The 20251-nt window shown below is 43.6% G+C and overlaps 1 protein-coding gene across 1 annotated transcript in view; it reads left to right on the top strand.

The window, feature by feature from the left end:
• BCAM (basal cell adhesion molecule (Lutheran blood group)) overlaps positions 1-16173 on the top strand; it is a 105467-nt gene extending 89294 nt beyond the window's left edge. Inside the window, exons 15-16 of the mRNA XM_075329265.1 lie at positions 15312-15432; positions 15518-16173. Coding sequence (XP_075185380.1) covers positions 15312-15432; positions 15518-15523 — 127 coding nt within the window. The 3' untranslated portion in view covers positions 15524-16173. The remainder of the gene's footprint in view (positions 1-15311; positions 15433-15517) is intronic.
• Positions 16174-20251: the final 4078 nt, after the last annotated feature.

The following is a 20251-nucleotide window of genomic DNA, read 5'->3' as shown; positions in this document are numbered from 1 at the left end:
ACCCCCAGTGTATAACATCTGGCCCCTCACCCCCCAGTGTATAACATCCAGCCCCTCACCCCCAGTGTATAACATCCGGCCCCTCTCCCCCAGTGTATAACATCCAGCCCCTCACCCCCAGTGTATAACATCCGGCCCCTCACCCCCAGTGTATAACATCCGGCCCCTCACCCCCAGTGTATAACATCCGGACCCTCACCCCCAGTGTATAACATCCGGCCCCTCACCCCCAGTGTATAACATCCGGCCCCTCACCCCCCCAGTATATAACATCTGGCCCCTCACCCCCAGTGTATAACATCCGGCCCCTCATCCCCAGTGTATAACATCCGGACCCTCCCCCCCAGTGTATACATCTGGCCCCTCACCCCCAGTGTATAACATCCGGCCCCTCACTCCTGGTGCATAACATCTGACCCCTCACCCCCAGTGTATAACATCCGGACCCCCCCCAGTGTATAACATCCGGTCCCTCACCTCCTTTGGTAACATCAGCACAAACACTGTGCCCACTGGGAGCTTCATGACTGAGCAGCTGCAGGCGTACATCACCAGGCACAATGCTGACCATCAGATGCAGCTGTGTGAAGCCACCACCATTAGGCTCTGGAGACGTGTTCTGTGCAGTGATGGGATCACGCTGCTCTATCTGCCTCTGATAGAGGAGTCTGGGTTTGGTGATTCCAGGAGAACGTTACCCCCTGACTGCATTGTGCCCGCTGTACAGTTTGGTGGTACAGTGTGATAATGGAGATTTTGAGCCGGGTCTCTCCCCCAAAATCACTGTCACCTCACAAATGCTCTTTGGGATAAAGGGGTATAAATTCCCACAGACCCCTCCAAAATCCTATAGAAACCTTCCCAGTGGAGCAGAGGTGTAACAACTGCAAAGGGGGAAACAGCTCCATATCAACGTCTATGGATTTAGAATGGGAGGTGTAATGTGGGGGGCACATACTTTTGACCACATGGTGTATCTTTATATACATAGACTAAACCTATCTTTTCTCGGGGTTCTCCTTTAATTACAGCATCGTGCTTGTAGTTTCACAGATAGCTCAGATGCCGCTCTTCCTATTTGGCAGCGATCCCTATCTTTTTTTTCTGCCCGTGGACAGCTGTTCTCGGTGACTCCCCACCGACGTATTTGCCAGAATTAAATTGTGAGCATCTGTTTTCTCCTATCATGTACTGTAAATGATATCATCGCAGCTGTGACGTCTTTTTCCTGCCCGTCCGTGTGCTCCGCTTCCTCGCGCTCATCCACTGGGCATGTCGGTGCTGAATGGCCGCGTCAATTTTGCCGACACGTGACATCGTTATCAGGGTAACCTAAACCCCACGAGAGGCTAAAAGCTATGATTTCCTACTTTACCCCTTTCTAAGGTAATGGAGGGTGGAGAGGTGGCCCCCTGGGACCCCCTGGCACCGAACAGCACCCAACTCAATGACCCCTCATTTATGGCCACCCATTGGTATAAATGACAGTCGGGGATATAGATTTCAAGTCATCCTCAAGAGCTTTCGGCTATATTCACACCTAGCGGATTTAGCGCGGATTTTAGCGTAGACTTTTTGCACCTAAAATCCGCAGCGTCTTACGGTTCCAATTCAATCTCATCCGTTGCGTTTTTCCTTGTTGTTTATTATTAGCTTTTTTTGTCAGTTTCTTTCTGTTGCAGAAATGAAACTTTTTTGGTGCAGATTTTACCTATTCCTTTGCGTTTTTTTATGCAGTTTTGATGCTTTTTTTTTTTCACAAATCTGCATACCTGCATCCTGAAGCTAGCAAAGTCTGTGATTTCTGAAGTGTTTTGCCCACATTGCTTTTTTTTACCCTTTCCCCTTTCCTTGCTGATTTGGTGCAGATTTTGTTGCAGAAAATAATCTCCAGCATGTCAATTGGGGCTCTTTTTTCCTGCGTTTTTAGCCTTTCCAGCCATTGACTTCGTTAACTCTTTTACGCCCTAGGTACGTGCTAAATCATGAAGGGGAGATCACCTCTAGTTGCTGCTGTGAGCTGGTGATGATCCCTGCACATGTCTGCTGATTTGAACAGCAGACATGTGTGCCTCGCAGGCGCAGGTGAATCCGTGATCCACCCCAGCCTGTTGACCCATTAAATCGTGCTGTCAAAAGACTGCGATTTAACGCACCTTTCTTCGCCTCCATCAGAGGCTTCATTAACAAGAGCAATGGTATTGCCCAGTTAACTTCGTTAACTCTTTCACGACCTAGGTACGTGCTAAATCATGAAGGGGAGATCACCTCCAGTTGCTGCTGTGAGCTTGTGATGATCCCTGCACATGTCTGCTGATTTGAACAGCAGACATGTATGCCTCGCAGGCGCAGGTGAATCCATGATCCACCCCAGCCTGTTGACCCTGTCAAAACACTGCGATTTAACGCACCTTTCCTCGCCGCCATCAGAGGCTTCATTAACAAGAGCAATGGTATTGCCCAGTTGGAAATTTACATTTCCAGGAGGAGTTACAGAGGAATGGCACTGTGTTTACAAGAAGAGGTGATTTTAACAAATCTTTTTAAATGACAATATTTATCAGAATGGGTGTAAATAGGTGATTGAAGAGCCCCCAAATTTGCTCTTAGATCATGTAAGGATACTGGTGCGGTATGTTGCCCCTCAGTTGCTCCTCTTGGACAATCGGACTAGATGGATGTTCTGTTTCATGGTGCATTCTGAATGTTGTTGGATTTTCTATAACTATTCATAGACCTGGTAAAAGATTTGACGGGGGAATCAGAGACGGTTATTTTTGAAGCGACGACTGTGATATTTATATCTGCGGCTAGGCTTTTCTATTTCGGAAAGGCATCCTCATTTTTGTGCATGTTTTTCCCAGGGAAAAACGTTCTGCTTCTAACGAACTTTAGCTAATTTATCCTTATGAACCACAGAACACTTAAGATGTGGCATCACCCCGCCTAAAGCTAAAATTCCCCGGCCCATCTGCTTAAAAAAAGCCACAATCCCAACGAGCATGAGCTTTTTTTTTTTTCTTCTTTGAGGTTTTAGAGTAATTGTCTTTTATGGAATACAAATCCCAGATTAGACTCCAGTCCGTGTTCACCCGTCTCTGTCATGCCAGTAGCTAAATATACTGTAAAATATGAGATATGGTTAAAAAATGGGATCACTGTGCTGCGTATTTATGAAGGATGACGATTCACTTGATATAAAAATGTAATTATTTTTTAACCTGGTCTAAAAGCCGCTGTTCTTCTGAATCTGATGCTGTTTTTCTTTTGTTCCTGCGCCTCTGCATTCCTGAGATATGACCTCATCTTCTTTTCAATTTAATGTAGTTGTTTTAGCCAACTGGGTGTGGTCTTCAAAGGAAATGCCTACACAATACTGTTGAGGACACTCCCACTTGTTTAAAAAGACTTGCAGTCAAGAGGAGGCCATATCTCAGGAACAGAGAGGCGCAAGAACACAAGAAAAACATCGCTGGACTCAGGAGAGCAGCGGCTTTTACAGTAGCTAAATATACTGTAAAATCTCAGTTATGGTAAAAAATATGATTTTTGTCCTGTATGTTTATAAAAGAGGATGATTCACTTGATATAAAAATGTATTTATTTTTTAACCTGGTCTAAAAGCCGCTGTTCTCCTGAAACCGGCGCTGTTTTTCTTTTGTTCCTGCGCCTCTGCATTCCTGAGATATGGCTTCATCTTCTTTTAAATTTAATCTAGTTGTTTTAGCCAACTGGGTGTGGAATTCAAAGAAAACGCCTACAAAGATCAGTTGAAGATCACTCCCACTTGTCTAAAAAGACTACAGTGACGAGGAGGTTATATCTCAGGAACGGAGAGGCCCAGGAACACAAGAAAAACATCGCCGGATTCAGGAGAACAGCGGCTTTAACACCAGAGGAAAATCACATATTTACGGCAAGTGACGGGACATATTTAATATTATTACTTACAAACTGTACTTTTTTGTGGAAATTTTGACCCTTTTTTCATGGTGAATAAATGTAAGTGTACACATTCTTTTTGATAATTACCAACATTTATGCCCCACCTCCAGTAACTTAGGGAAGTGTCCCAAAATCCCCACTTTGATAATTAATTTTCTAAGCCCTACCTATACAATGATTCACGGACTAAATGGGGACAGTTGGCAAGCATGCCTTTTGCAAAAAGTAAGAAAGGGGAAACACAGCGCAATAGAGTCTTATGTGGTGGCTAGCATTTAATGAAAGATAGGAATTGCTGTCTTATTTGGGTTGTTTAAACTCACATCTGAGGATATCAGATGGGACAGCTACTGGGAAACCTGTCATGAAGACAGTGTAGTGGAGGAATCGGAGTATTAGTCTCTGCTGCAGAGGATCCAAAAAATCCAAGTAAATATTGGAAATATGGTTTATTTTCTGTGTTTCGCAGCTTAGCCAGCTTCATCAGGAGCTTATCTATTATTGTGGTTCCACTGATGAAGCTGTCTAAGCTGCGAAATGCGTAGAGAATAAACCATATTTCCAATATTTTCCTGGAGTTCTTGGATCATCTGCAGTGCAGACTAGTACTTGTATAATAAAAGACAACAAGTAGAGAAGAAAACACCTGAAGGAGCGTTCATATAAAATAAATATTTTTACTTAAATACATAATTAAAAGGTATATTAGGATAAAAATATATTAATGGTTAGAAAATAAATAGACATAGCAAAATGTAAAATGTGGGGTGCACTATTTATACAGAAACCATCAGACGTAGGAGGGGGTAAGGGAATACAAAAAAAATAATAGTGTTGTGAGAGTTACTAATATATAGATTAGTCCCTCTATGTGTACATCATTCCCTATACATTAGACAGTACAAAAACCATGTGGGAAAAAGTTGCAAAAAGTAACCCAGGGGGGCCAGGATGGTCGTATTGTTTCTCCTATTTTGGTATGTACTCTTATTAAATATATAACCCATTTCTTGACATGTTGCACCTTTTTGCCATATTATTTTTATACTGTATAATATAAAAGGAATGATATACACAAAGCGGAACTAATCCATATATTAGTAAATCTCACACTATTATTTATTGTATTCCCTTCCCCTGCCCACATCTGATGCTTTCTGTACGTACTTTAAATAGTGCTCCCCACGTGTTACATTCTAGCATTATCAGGCTAGGATAGTCCATGGTTATTTGGCCCTTCCCAGTCTAAAAATAGCAGCCCCCAGCCGCCACAGAAGCTGTTTGATTTACCTCAGCTGGTTATCAAAAATAGGGAGGAGCCCATTTTTTAAAATTATTTATTTCATTTTTCTTTAAAAAACACAGCATGGGATCCCCTTTATTTTTGGTCACTGGCAAAGGTACAGCTGACAGCTGAGGGTTGTAGCCTGCAGCCGCTGCTTTACCCGCACTAATTATAAAAATAGGTGGGAGCCCACTTAATTTTGTTTTTCAATTTATGCCCTATCCTATTTGTTTGCAGAGCAATTGTCCCCATTTGGCTTTCCCTAGCCCTATGACCATTTTACAGCGCACAAGTTTGGGGTCTGTACTGACTTATATGGGGTTCGAGTTCTAGGGTCAAGTCCAGGTCCCAAACCAAGCTTTTGATTGTTTTCTGTATGTACTTTAAATAGTGCTCCCACGTTTTACATTCTGACATTATCAGGCTGGGATGGTCCATGGTTATTTGGTCCTTCCCAGCCTAAAAATAGCAGCCTGCAACTGCCCCAGAAGCTGCCAGCTTTATTTTGACTGTCTGGTAGAAGGAGCCCATGCCATTTTTTTTTAATTATTTATTTAAATATTTTTTTAAAAAACATGTGGCATTCCCTTTATTTTTGGCAACCTGCCAAGGTAAAGTTGACAGCTGAGAGTTGCAGCCCTCAGCTGCTGCTTTACCCGCGCTGATTATCAAAAATAGGTGGGAGCCCACTTAGTTTTCTTTTCCTACTATTCCCTATCCTATTTGTTTTCAAAGCAATTGTCACCATTTTGCTTTCCCTAGCGCAATGACCATTTTACAGCACACAAGTTCGGGGTCTCTACTGACTGATATGGGGTTTGGCCGAGTCAAGTCCGGGTCCCGAACCAAACTTTTATTTAAAGTCCAGCTGAACCCGGCGAACCCGAACTTCCACGGGTCCAGTCATCTCAATTCTTTGCTTGTTGTTTTATGTTTATCTTTAGATGATCCACCTATATATGTGATAGTAATTATCAGCTGTCTATTCTATAATACAAATTAGGTTTAAAGGGTTTGTCCACTTTGGGCACAAAAAATTGCTCAAAATGCGGATTCCTGCTGCTTTGATCCCCAGTGATCAGTTGTAATTTATAGCTGAATTTTCACTGACCGCTTAGATGCCTGGTTCACTAGAACCCATAGCATCTAAGGTGGTTGACAGATAGAGTGCCTGATGAAGGCTTTCCATAGAAGTTGCCGTCTTGATCTCCGATCTGCAGTAAGTGACAGCCGGCTAGACCGTGTAGAATGGCTGACATTTTTACCAATCTAAGTGCCGGTCTTTTTTGTTAAATTCACATGGTCAACCAGTCGTGCCAAAATCAAACTTTCATCCAATGTGTATGGGGGAGGGGGATTTAGGGTCCCGTTATTATCAAATATTATGATTACGATATATTGACGATACTTTTTTGAGTTCCTGTTTGGGCGCTAGTTGTGAATCCATGTTTCGATATTATGGAGAGTATAAATCTTGTACCGGACGCCTCCCTTGGGTGCGGGAAAGTGATATTGTGTCTGAATCTGAAAAAAAAATCCTTGGCCCAGTGTATCTAGTTTGATTTATCATAAAAGCATACCTCCACAATACAGAAACCATCTCCAGACTTCAAAGAGCGTGTAGACTGAAGTGCCACTGTTGAAAGAGTGAAAGAGATTTCCACACACAGAGGAATGCGAGAAGCTTTCGATAAGGCCGGTGCTTGAGAACGGCTACACATAGTTGTCATTTCAGGCTGGATGTAGAGGTTGATATGGACTGTGCCTTCTACATGGTCACCAAAATACTATTAAAGGGGAACACTCACTTTCTGAGGCCGGCCATCCAACTATTTCATCCAACACATGCACGACCAGCTCATCTGAGTGTGCATCTAGCCACAGTAGAAGCACCTTCCTTAAGAAGAAAGGGATGGGGCATGTTGAAATTCAACAGTCTGATCCTTCTTTTACCAGTGTGAATAGTTGGGATACCGCCATACAAATTATATAGGTAGCCATTGTGACCGTAGTTGGGTTACCGACATACATATTACATAGGTAGCCATTCTTACCGTAGTTGGGATACCGCCATACATATTATATAGGAAGCCATTCTTACCGTAGTTGGGTTACCGCCATACATATTATAGGTAGCCATTCTTGCCGTAGTTGGGATACCGCCATACATATTATATAGGTAGCCATTCTTACCGTAGTTGGGTTACACACATCCATATTATATAGGTAGCCATTCTTGCCGTAGTTGGGTTACCGCCATACATATTATAGGTAGCCATTCTTTCTGTAGTTGGGATACCACCGTACATATCATATAGGTAGCCATTCTTACCGTAGTTGGGTTACCCACATCCATATTATATAGGTTGCCATTCTTTCCGTAGTTGGGATACCACCATACATATTATATAGGTAGCCATTCTTACCGTAGTTGGGTTATCGCCATACATGTTATACAGGTAGCCATTCTTACTATAGTTGGGATACAGCCATCTAAATTATATAGGTAGCCATTCTGACCGTAGTTGGGTTACCGACATACATATTACATAGGTAGCCATTCTTACCGTAGTTGGGATACCGCCACACATATTATATAGGAAGCCATTCTTGCCGTAGTTGGGTTACTGCCATACATATTATAGGTTGCCATTCTTACTGTAGTTGGGATACCGCCATACATATTATATAGGTAGCCATTCTTACCGTAGTTGGGGTACCCACATCCATATTATATAGGTAGCCATTCTTTCTGTAGTTGGGATACCACCGTACATATTATATAGGTAGCCATTCTTACTGTAGTTGGGTTACCCACATCCATATTATATAGGTAGCCATTCTTACCGTAGTTGGGTTATTGCCATACATGTTATACAGGCAGCCATTCTTACTATAGTTGGGATACAGCCATCTATATTATATAGGTAGCCATTCTTACTGTAGTTGGAATACCACCATACACATTATATAAGAAGCCATTCTTTCCGTAGATGGATTGCTACCATTCTTACCGTAGTTGGGATACCACCATACATATCATATAGGTAGCCATTCTTACTGGAGTTGTTTCCGCCATGCATATTATATAGGTAGCCATTCTTACTGGAGTTGGCATACCACCATACACATTATATAGGTAGCCATTCTTACCATAGTTGGGATACCACCATACGTATTATATAGGAAGGCATTTTTACTGTAGTTGGGATACCGTCATACACATTATATAGGAAGCCATTCTTTCCGTAGTTGGGTTGCCACCATACATGTTGTTATATAGTTGGGATATCACCATACATATAGGTAGCCATTCTTACCGATCAACTTGGTCCATGAAGACACCACTGGCAGAGACCTTAAAAACAAAAAGATCAGGCATGTTGAAATCCAACAGCCCGATCCTACTTTACCTTGACATCTACCATAAGGTGGAAGTTGGGACACTCCCATACCTACTAGATGGTCAGGTCTTGCCAACATTGGCGGCGGCGTCAACAATATTGTGTAGGGTAACTTTTAGGCCCTCGATACATCATTGAGAGGTATTGAAATATAGCACGAGTGGGGCTCGTGAAGAGGGCCCTTCAGCTCCAGAATGGACCACGTTGACATTGGTCAGGTCTACCTTGTTGTAGGAGCTAGTGGTTCTCTTCTTGAGATAGTTGAATTGATTTGTAGGAACCGGTCCATCTGTCAAGTCACTAATCTGTGGCCATTGGACCACCTTCCACCTCTTGGCAATTGTGGCGCAACCTTTAATTAACCGTGGATGCCGTCAGGTGGCTCTTAGAGCTCCTGTCCAGTGCCCATAGATTGCTGACATGGCCGCTGGACCAGGTCCTGCAAATCGCTTCGTACCACCCTATGACTTTCTACAAATAATCAGGATTTTGCCATGTCATCTGATCCATACAGATGTAGCAGTTTGCTATTGTAATTTACCAGGAATTAATTTTCCTTAGTGCACACCGGCCTGGCAACGATCCAGTCCCTACAGAACAGCTCTTACTGCTCCAACCATCTCCATAATGATCGTAATTATACAATCAGGTGCAGACAGTGCATTTATAGAAATATGTAAAGGCCAACAAGGTTATTGATAATGGATCATAATTGACTATATGATCAACAGTCATCCTTTACCAGTACAGTTAAACCTATTTTTATAGGTTTTATACTGGATATTAGTTAAGATAACACAGAGATCTAAGAAAAACGCTCTAGAGATGGTGTTTGCTAAAACAAAAAAAAAGTCAGAAGGGTCAAAACCTATTTAAATATTACGGAACCCTTAAAAATGCTATTTAGTGCTCCTCGGGGGCGGAGCTGTAACGACCACTTGTAATGTTACAGATGTGTGAAGTTGTTGGATCTCATCTTTATCCTGTCACAGTTGTCAATGTTTTAATGTACACAGCCATAAAGTGACCATAATTAGGGTTTATTACAGTGCCAAGCCCATAGAGATCTAAACAAAATTCTCCAGAGATGGTGTTTACTACAGCAAAAAAAAAAATCAGAAAGGTTACAACCTCTTTAAATATTACAGAACCTTTGAAAATGCTATTTAGTGTTCCTCATGGGCGGAGCTGTGACAACCAGTCATAACGGGATTGGTGTGTGAAGCTGCTGGATCTCATCTTTATCCTATCTCAACTGTCAATGTTTTAATTTACACAGGCAGAAAGTGACCATAATTAGAGTTTATTACAGTGCCAAAACCATAGAGATATAAGAAACATTCTCCAGAGATGGTGTTTACTACAGCAAAAAAAAAAAATCAGAAAGGTTACAACCTCTTTAAATATTACAAAACCTTTGAAAATTCTATTTAGTGCTCCTCAGGGGCGGAGCTGTGACAACCACTTATAATGTTACAGATGTGTGAAGCTGGTGGCTCTCATCTTTATCCTATCTCAGCTGTCAATGTTTTAATATACACAAGAAGAAAGTGACCATAATTAGAGGTTATTACACTGCCAAAACCATAGCGATCTAAGAAAAAATTTTCAGAGATAGCGTTTGCTAAAACAAAGAAAAAAAAGAATGGTCAAAACCTCTTTAAATATTACAGAACCTTTGAAAATTCTATTTTGTGCTCCTCGGGGGCGGGGCTGTGACAACCACTCGGGATGTTACAGGTGTGTGAAGCTGGTGGATCTCATCTTTATCCTATCTTAGCTGTCAATGTTTTAATGTACACAGGTATAAAGTGACCATAATTAGAGGATGTTACACTGCCAAACCCTCCAGCTATTCCTATGCAAATTTTAGTTTTCAGAATTTCTGAGGACAATGACCTTAGATATCCCCCGGAGTCTTACCAGCTATCGCTTAATGCTGTCAAGTTCAAAAGTCAGGAAGTCTAAGTTAGTGTTTGACACGAAGGAATTACATCCCGTAGAGAATATGATTTCCTGTTATTCTATACCGCGAAGAAAAACTAATTTATTTTTGGTGCATTCCCTCTAAAAAAGTTTGGAAAATTAGTTTCTTCTTTAGTCAATTGAAGATCTCTGTTACATATATTATAGATATTGTGATTTTAAAGTGTTTTGGAGGTCTTTTTTCATACCTTGTTGTGGTGACAGTGCTGTAGCCACATGTCTCTTCGCTGCTGCTCCTCCTCCCCTCTCACAGCACACACTCACAGAGAGAGAAAACTGTACCTTCATCCTCCTTCATCCCTTCTGTTATTTATTGCATCAATGTAGAATATTAGCTCAGACAACTAGGGTATCCCGGCATTGACAAAGAGCCCACAGATTGTTTGCTGCTTACATCTTTAGCCTAAATAGGGAGTCAGTCAACATTTACATAGGGGACTTAGACCCATTGAGCCAAGGGCTCAATGCACCATCACCCCCCTAATTAGCATTTTTAACAATCCCCTTAATCCTTATTGCCACCATTGGTTTCCCAGAGCGAGCACTGCCTGAAATCAATCTGCGACGAGTGCGCACTGACACTTCAGGATGTCCACAAGGAGAACACAGTGTAGGTGCGGATTCCCTGATCTTCGGCTCCTGTCTGCAGCTGTCGCTTGCTACACTGATATACCTAAATATCGAGTGAATTAATGGCTGCAAAGAGATAGAGATGGTGTGGAACGTCTTATATTTGCAGCTCCTTTGCAAAAATGCTGTCATGCTAGGTAAGGGGAAGTACCAAGCTAACGGCGAAAGGGAATGGAAGGGAAACCCTGTGTCTAGGGAAGATGGGAGATGGTGACCCCTGACCAAACCTACTGCTGGTCCCTGGGGTCCCTCACCACCCTAGATAGGTTCCACACCTATGCGCTGAGCTGGATACCTGACCCTAGGTATCCCTAGTGCTGGTCCCTGGGGTCCCTCACCACCCTAGATAGGTTCCACACCTATGCGCTGAGCTGGATACCTGACCCTAGGTATCCCTAGTGCTGGTCCCTGGAGTCCCTCACCACCCTAGATAGGTTCCACACCTATGCGCCAAGCTGGATACCTGATCCTAAGTATCCCAGTGCTGGGCCCCAAGTAGGGAGTGGATGGGATGAGCTCTTCGTCAACCCCACTAAACACTAGAGAAGACACAAGGAGGGCACACAGGGGGAAAATTCATGAACTAGTTATCCATAGATAACATAGGTAGAAGTTCAGCAAAGTTTCAGCAATGATACCACAGATGAGAACAAGCCACCTGCTTGCAACCAGAGCTTGAATGAATTATCCACAGATGACTCCGGTAGAAGTTTAGCAATGATACCACAGATGAGTACAAGACTCCTGCTTGCAACCAGAGCTTGAATGAATTATCCACAGATGACTCAGGTAGAAGTTCAGCAATGATACCACAGATGAGTACAAGCCACCTACTTGCAACCAGAGATTGAATGAATTATCCACAAATGACTCAGGTAGAAGTTCAGTAATGATACCACAGATGAGTACAAGTGAGTACAAGCATAATATCACCTGCACCAGTCCAGGGAAGATCAGAGTATTTAAGCACATGGAGAATACTGATAATCAGCAGCTGGATGGAAGGAGAGCTGTGCTGGGTCCTAAAGGGGAAGAGATGAAAATGCAGCAAGAAATCTACCAGCAACAATAGATAGTCAGGGAGCATTTTGCACAGCCAAATGTGGTGACCTTCTATTGCCAGAAGCCACTCATGACACAACCGTGACAGATGCAGATCGAGTTAAGGCAATCAGGGGGATTGCTAAAATGCAGAATTGAAGGCTATAATCATGCAATGAACCCATGGCCATGCCAAGGGTGCACCAAAGCATCCGGATTTGCCTTAGAATGCACATTCTCACTACAATGTATACTGCTGTCTGGATTTTATAGAAGTGAAGTCGTCTATATAACTGTTTAAACAGTTTTATTAGTTTATTTAGTATTTGGGGCGAGGCATGCTCCATTTTTTGCCCTCTACCACATGTGTTTTTGGGATCTGTGTCGTCAGCTGACCAGTCTTTTTTGTCTGATGATTATTAGTCTAAATCATATATTTAGCGCCAGCGTCAGCTTAGTTTATTTTCGTTGCCATTACATGAAACTATGGAAATGCAATTGTTTCACCCCCCCCCCTTCCCTGAGCCAAAAATATCTTTTGCAGAGAGAGTGGACATAAACAAATCCTCATGGAATATACACAGCGCAGTGGATTTACCCTTTAAGACGTGCCAGATATTGTATTTTTGCGTTTTTCTGTCTCGTAGTCCGCTCCGTGAGAGCTTCCAGCCGATGACTAATCAGAGATTAACACATTGCCTCCACTTTGTATATAAAGAAAAGTGCAATCTCGCCGTGTTCTCTGCTTCCTCGTAGAGTTCAGTCCTGTCAAATATTGTTTGTTCGATATTTTTTTTTTAAACATCCTTTCAGGAAACTCGTAGAGGCGGCGATCTCGGGCATTTGTCCGTCAAGCTGCAGAAGTCTTCAGGCATTAAGACAATGCAAAATGACTATATCAACAAGTCAAGAAAGCCCCGTATGTCGAGAGGTTCTCCAATACGGAGCCATATTGTGCTCCTAAAATTTCATTTTTGGGATTTAAGTGCCTTCTCTTAAATAATGAGAAGAATCTGTAATAGCTCAACTATCCATCAATAGGAACTATCATGTCCATTTACTGTATGGATAGAATTACTTATTTTTAGGACTATAAGACGCACCTGTCCATAAGAGGCACCTAGCTTTTAAAGGGGGAAAATAGAAAAAAAAATAAGGAAAAAATGTGGTCATGGCGCACTGTTATGGGGGAATCTTCTGGTGACACTCTTATGGGCATAATGTCCCCCAATTCTATATTGATATTCCCCATCCTTAGCCCTTTCCAGATATATATATATATATATATATATATATATATATATATATATATATATATATATACATATATATATATATATATATATCCCCCATCCTGGCATATATGTCCCCCTCCTGGCATATATGTCCCCCATCCTGACCTCTTCCAGGTATATATATATCCCCCATCCTGGTATATATGATCCCCATCCTGTTATATATGTCCCCCATCCTGACCTCTTCCAGGTATATATATATCCCCCATCCTGGTATATATGATCCCCATCCTGGTGTATATATATATATATATATATATATCCCCCATCTTAGTATATATGATCCCCATCCTGGTATATACAGTATGCCCCCCATCCAGGTATATATGTCCCCCATCCTGAGCCTCTTCCAGGTATATATATCCCCCATCTTGGTATATATGATCCCCATCCTGATATATACAGTATGTCCCCCATCCAGGTATATATGTCCCCCATCCTGAGCCTCTTCCAAGTATATATATCCCCCATCCAGGTATATATGTCCCCCATCCTGAGCCTCTTCCAGGTATATATATCCCCCATCCTGGTATATATGATCCCCATCCTGATATATACAGTATGTCCCCCATCCAGGTATATATGTCCCCCATCCTGAGCTTCTTCCAAGTATATATATTCCCCATCCTGGTATATATGATCCCCATCCTGGTATATACAGTATGTCCCCCATCCAGGTATATATGTCCCCCATCCTGAGCCTCTTCCAGGTATATATATCCCCCATCCTGGTATTTATGATCCCCATCCTGGTATATATGATCCCTATTCTGGTATATATGTCCTTATGCTGGTATATATGATCCCCATCCTGGTATATATGTCTTCATCCTGGTATATATGATCACTATCCTGGGCACATCCTGATATACATGATCCCCATCTTAGTATATATGATACACATCCTGGGCACATCCTGGTATATATGATCGCCATCCTGGTATATATGATCTTCATCTTGGGTCTATCCTGGTATATATGTCTTCATCCTAGTATATATGTTACCCATCCTGGTATATATGATCCCCATCCTAGTATGTATGTCCTCATCCTTGTATGTATGATCCCCCATCCTGGTATAAATCAATAAATTCAATCTTGGATGCTTCTTGCTTTTACTAGGCCCCGCAATGTCATGGCTCAGCATGAGGCCTAGTAATGCGTAGTTGATGTAAGAGCCTATAGTACGGAGACCAGTCTAGACACAGGAATCTCATGCTTTCCTGGTCTAGGGTCTAATCTGGTCCTCCAGGGCAGTCTTCACTTCATTTGCTCGGCATCTTGGGTGCTTCTTGCTTTTATTAGGCCTCGCAACGTCATGGCTCAGCATGAGACTTAGTGATGACATAGTGATGTGTAGTTGATGTAAGAGCCCAGAGGCACGGAGACAAGTCTAGACACAGGAATCTCACGCTGCCCTGGTCCAGGGTCTAATGTGGTCCTCCAAGACAGTCTTAACTTCCTTTGCCAGAATCTTCAGCTCAGTTTCCTGGGCATCTCTTTCTTTTACTAGGCCTACAACGTCATGGCTCAGCATGAGGCCTAGTCATGACCTAGTGATTCATAGTAGATGTAAGAGCCTACGGCACGGAGTCCGGTCTAGATGCAGGAATCTTTTTGGTCTTCTCTAGATCTCAACACAATGAATCTTAGCATCAACTTTTTGAAAAGTTTTGAGAGATGTCCTTTTTATAATGAGTTTGTCTACCTACTCTTCTCTTACAGATCTCAGGACCCAGCTTCAGCTGAACTTGCCGTTGAGTTAAAATCAGAGAAACGAAATGAACAACATGGGTTATTGAGTTCTCGCGGAGGAGGAGGAGGAGGAGGAGGCCCAGCTGCAGAGGTCGGTTCACCATCCATCATGTATTCCTTTTATGTTTTTTGTTTGGCGCCCTTCTAATGTTGTTTCCCTTTCTATATTTTCCCAGTGTTAACAAGCAAAGACCAAGGAGGACTCTCCTCTTCTGCTCATCCATGGTCGGCACCATCTTAAGGTTGACCGGGACATCTCCAACCTGTGGATTCATGATTTCATGACTTTTGGCACTTGAAATAGAGTTGCAACAGAAAAATAAAAGAAAATGCAAAGACTCAATATATAAGAGATTACGCATCAAGATCCCACAAATTCCCAATCAGATTTTTTTGGGGGATGCATTATTCTATTTTGGGTTTTATTCCTATTTTTTATTTGTTTTTTATTTGAAGATCATTTGAAGGTTCACTTACAAAGGTCTGTTATTGGGTATACTACCCTACCTAATGTTGCCTTAAGTGGTGGATGGCCGTTTCTGCATTGCCCACCACAGACCTCAGTCAGTTACCCTTATTTGTTGCAGGTTTTTTCTTCTTATGCATATGATTTTGTTCATTTTTTTACCTGATTTTTTTTATTTTTTATTTCCAAATTATGTAAATGATTTCCACTATCCTGCTGTTTGAAGCTGTTTTTCCAGCATGTCTTGGGGGGGCAACAGATCTCAGTGGGCTTTAAACTGTTACACTGGTCTTGGCCTGCTTCTGTCTGGCCTATATGTATATAATGTATTTCTCTATGGTCATTACACTGGTCAGACCCCTAAAATGCTTGTAAGATCTCATGATTTATTTTCGTTGTTGCGTCCAGGTAATGTTCATGACTTTTTACTGTTTCGGGGGCTAATTTCCATTAGCAACAAATATGGTATCTGTGTTATACATATAATAGAATTTGAGGGGGTGGGGCATAGGTTAAGCACCGCCCCTGAGGTTCTACACAAGATATAACTCAGTTTTTTGGCCACAGTATTAATTAATGAACTTACTACATACTCATTTATTCTTTTTGTATCGCCGGCGTCTCGACTTACTCCCCGCCCCAGCCAGATCATGTCCTCCCCCGCACTCCCCCAGCCATTCACACATGCTGCTGCCTCCTTCCCCAGGGCTCCTGGGAGGGCACCTAAGATGCGCTCGCGCACAGTGACCCTCCTCTTAAAGGGCTGCGGTGTTATTTCCAGGAAATACCTGTCAGCCTATGGCTGAGAGGAACAGTGTATTTAAGGCATCCTCCCATTAGGGGAGGTCCCTGCGCAATGCCTCTAGTTAGTCAGTCTCCAGTCTGCTACCTAGCTAGTTGTCAGGTCTTGTGCTCCTGCCCTATTGCCCTGTGTCTGTCTCCAGTACCTGCCTTCCCATACCTGTCTATCCCTGCCGTGCCCACCATACCTGTCTATCCCTGCTGTGCCCACCATACCTGTCTATCCCTGCCGTGCCCACCATACCTGTCTATCCCTGCCGTGCCCACCATACCTGTCTATCCCTGCCGTGCCCACCATACCTGTCTATCCCTGCCGTGCCCACCATACTTGTCTATCCCTGCCGTGCCCACCATACCTGTCTATCCCTGCCGTGCCCACCATACCTGTCTATCCCTGACATGCCCACCATACCTGTCTATCCCTGCCGTGCCCACCATACCTGTCTATCCCTGCCGTGCCCACCATACCTGTCTATCCCTGACATGCCCACCATACCTGTCTATACCTGCCATGCCCACCATACCTGTCTATCCCTGCCATGCCCACCATTCCTGTCCGTACCGACCTGTCCATCCTGCCTCAAGTCACCCAGCTTGTATGTGTCTATACCTGTGTCCGTCACCTGTCCTCGGAGTCCACTGCTACAGTCTCGGTCACTGCCCTGGGAGTGGCACCTGGCGTCTGCCTCGCGGTGGGTGCCTAGTTGAGCCCCTCCCACTAAAGGGCAAGCCCAGGTCCCTCTTGTGGTCCAGGGAGTCCATTAATCCCATTTGTTGCCCCTACATCGGCCGTGAGCGTTACACATTCGTAGCACAGAGCATCCTTCAGTTTTCCCCTGTTTTTTCAGCAATGCCCCCGGAAAGTTTGATATGCTACATCCACTTATATATCAATTTATTCTTGCCTGTTGGGAATGACTGGCACTGGTAAATCTATGAATGTCAGTGAGAAACGGAGTAAATATATATAACACTGAAACTATGATACTATTCTCCATGGAAAATCCCTACAAGTGTGTTCAGACGTCAACCAGCTCATCAATCTTCCCCATAGATGTAAATTTTAGGATATCTATTTTAATGAATTGAGAGGAGCAAGCCATTGCAAAAAGCACAACAATAATCTTAGGACGGTGGTGGTCCCCATAATGTCATCAGTGTGTCATGGTGTGGCATCCGACCGTAGAATGTCGCAGTGTTTGGCCACACAAACTGCTCCCTGACATTCTATTCTTCTCTGCTTGGGGTTTATCCCTTTCCCTGTAGGACCCTGCGGATTTCCTCACCTTTCAGCTGTTAATTGTCAGCACTTTCATTCCCCCCTTGGTCTTTGCTGCTGATAGAGTGCTCCCTGTGTCTTCTTTAGAGCTTAGTGGGGTTGACTAAGTGCTCATCCCATCTGTTCCCTACCTAGATCCCAGTTCTGGGGTCATTCAGGGTAAGGTATCTTGCTCGGCGCATAGATGCAGAACCTATTAAGGGTGGTCAGGGGAGCCAGGGGCCAGCGGAAGGTTTGGTCAGGGGTCACCATCTCCCCCTTCCCTAGACACAGGGTTTCGCTTCCCTTTCCTGTCGCCATATGCGTGGTACTTCCACATACCTAGAGTGACATATACTGTACATACAGTGTTGGGGGGATTATATTTGTCATATGCTGTCAGGAAATCAAACACTAAGGGAAAAATTTCCATAATTCATTTATTCTCTTCCATTGGATCTTTTGGTCATGCACCATTTCTTCAGAGCTGAAATCTTCCAACATTATTTTTTTTAGCCCGTTTTTTGTGGTTATAACAGGCAATATATAGACATCTAAGGCAGGAAAACTAATTGTCTCAGCAGTAAAGGGATCTGAGTTAGGTGTCATAAAGGTGCACTTATTTCCAGTAATCACGAGCAGAATTATGAATGCAGCTCTGGATTGTAATAAAGGCAAAAGCATTGTATTTACAGTGTGTATGTATTGTGTATAAAATATATGTGTGCAATATATGTGTATGTATGAATACAGTATGTGTGCAAAGTTTGTATGTGTATCATATAGCAAAGCCGTGTGTGGTGTGTATGTTACATTACATTTACATATAGCACTATGGGCCTGATTCATTATGGCGTTTGCATTTTCCTTTCTCTATTTTTTCAAAATTGTACTCCAATGTCCCCCACCGAGTGTCACCGTAGGTACAAAGAGGTGACAAGCGAAAGGGTTGGGATACCCTTTGTCTAGGGAACGAGGAGATGTTGATCCCTGACAAAGCCTACCTCTGAGCCCTGCCTTCCCTCACCACCCTAGATAGGTTTCATGTGCCGAGCAGGAGACCTAACCCTGGTTGACCCTGAAGCAGGCCCTAGGTAGGGAGCTGATGGGATGAGCACTTAGTCAACCCCTCTAAGCTCTAAAGAGCACACAGGGATGACAAACAGGGAGAAGTGAACGGACAACTTATCTCCAGATGACTCAGGGAGAGGAACTGCAACAACAAAGATTCTTCAGATGTATGCAAGCTTGCTTGCACTGAAGACTTGCAAGGGGTTGGAAAACTCTGTGTGTAGGGAAGGAGGAGATGGTGACCCTTGACCAAGCCTACTGCTGAGTCCTGGCTTCCCTCACCATCCTAGATAAGTCCACACCTATGTGCCAAGCCGGATACCTGACTCTGGCTGACCCTGAAGAAAGCCCTAGGTAGGTGTCACGGTTATGCCTCCCCGTCCACATGGCTAGGGGGCGGAGCCTTCTCCCGGGCCTCACTTCCGGATCTTGGATGCCTTAAAAACTGTCGTCTCCAGTGAACCAGCGCTGGCTATAAGCTTAGCGCTGCATAGCCTGTGATTGCTGGTCCTGTAAGTGTTATTCTGATCTGTCTACTCCTGTGCCCCCATGCCCTGTCTGTGTTCTGTCCCCTAGTCGTCCCTCCATTCCTCGGTCCCCTCTCCTACTTCCCCACTCGGTTGCTTCCTCTGGTACTGACCTCGGCCTGACCTCGACCTCGCTTCTGCTCTTTCCTCCGGTCCTCCTTCTGCCCATACTGTGCTTGACCCGGCCCGCCCGACCATTCCTCGCACGTCCCGCTGCTCGGCTCCCCAGCTGTGATGTGAGGCCGTGTACGAGCACACACTGTGTATCCATTTCCTGGTTCGCATTGCTCCGTCTTGTGTCTTCTCCTGCAGAGCTCCAGCTCCCCCTGCTGGCAGCTTGACAGTAGGGAGCGGAAGGAATGAGTGCTTAGTCATCCCTACTAAGCACTAAAGAAGACACAGTGATAGCAAACAGGGGGAAATGAATGGACAACCTATCTCCAGATAACTCTGGGACAGGAACTGCAACAACCACATAGATTCTCCAGATGTATGCAAGCTGACTGCTTGCACTGAAGACTTCCAAAGGGTATGTGAGCTATCACCAGCACCGAGTAATAGGAAGGAGGGTATATAAAGCCACCAGACAAGTGCTGATGATAACTCCAGGACAGGAACTGCAACAACCACAAAGATTCTCCAGATGTATGCAAGCTGACTGCTTGCACTGAAGACTTACAAAGGATATATAAACTATCGCTAGCACCGAATATTGGGAAGTGAAGGTATATAAAGCCACAAGGCAAGTGCTGATGAAAAGCAGTGGAAATGCTGGAGAACTCAGCAG

This window comes from Anomaloglossus baeobatrachus, chromosome 11, assembly GCF_048569485.1.
Source record: "Anomaloglossus baeobatrachus isolate aAnoBae1 chromosome 11, aAnoBae1.hap1, whole genome shotgun sequence".
Taxonomy (NCBI): Eukaryota; Metazoa; Chordata; class Amphibia; order Anura; family Aromobatidae; genus Anomaloglossus; species Anomaloglossus baeobatrachus.
The sequence above is the reverse complement of the archived record's forward strand: the minus strand, read 5'-3'. Positions and strand labels throughout refer to the sequence as shown.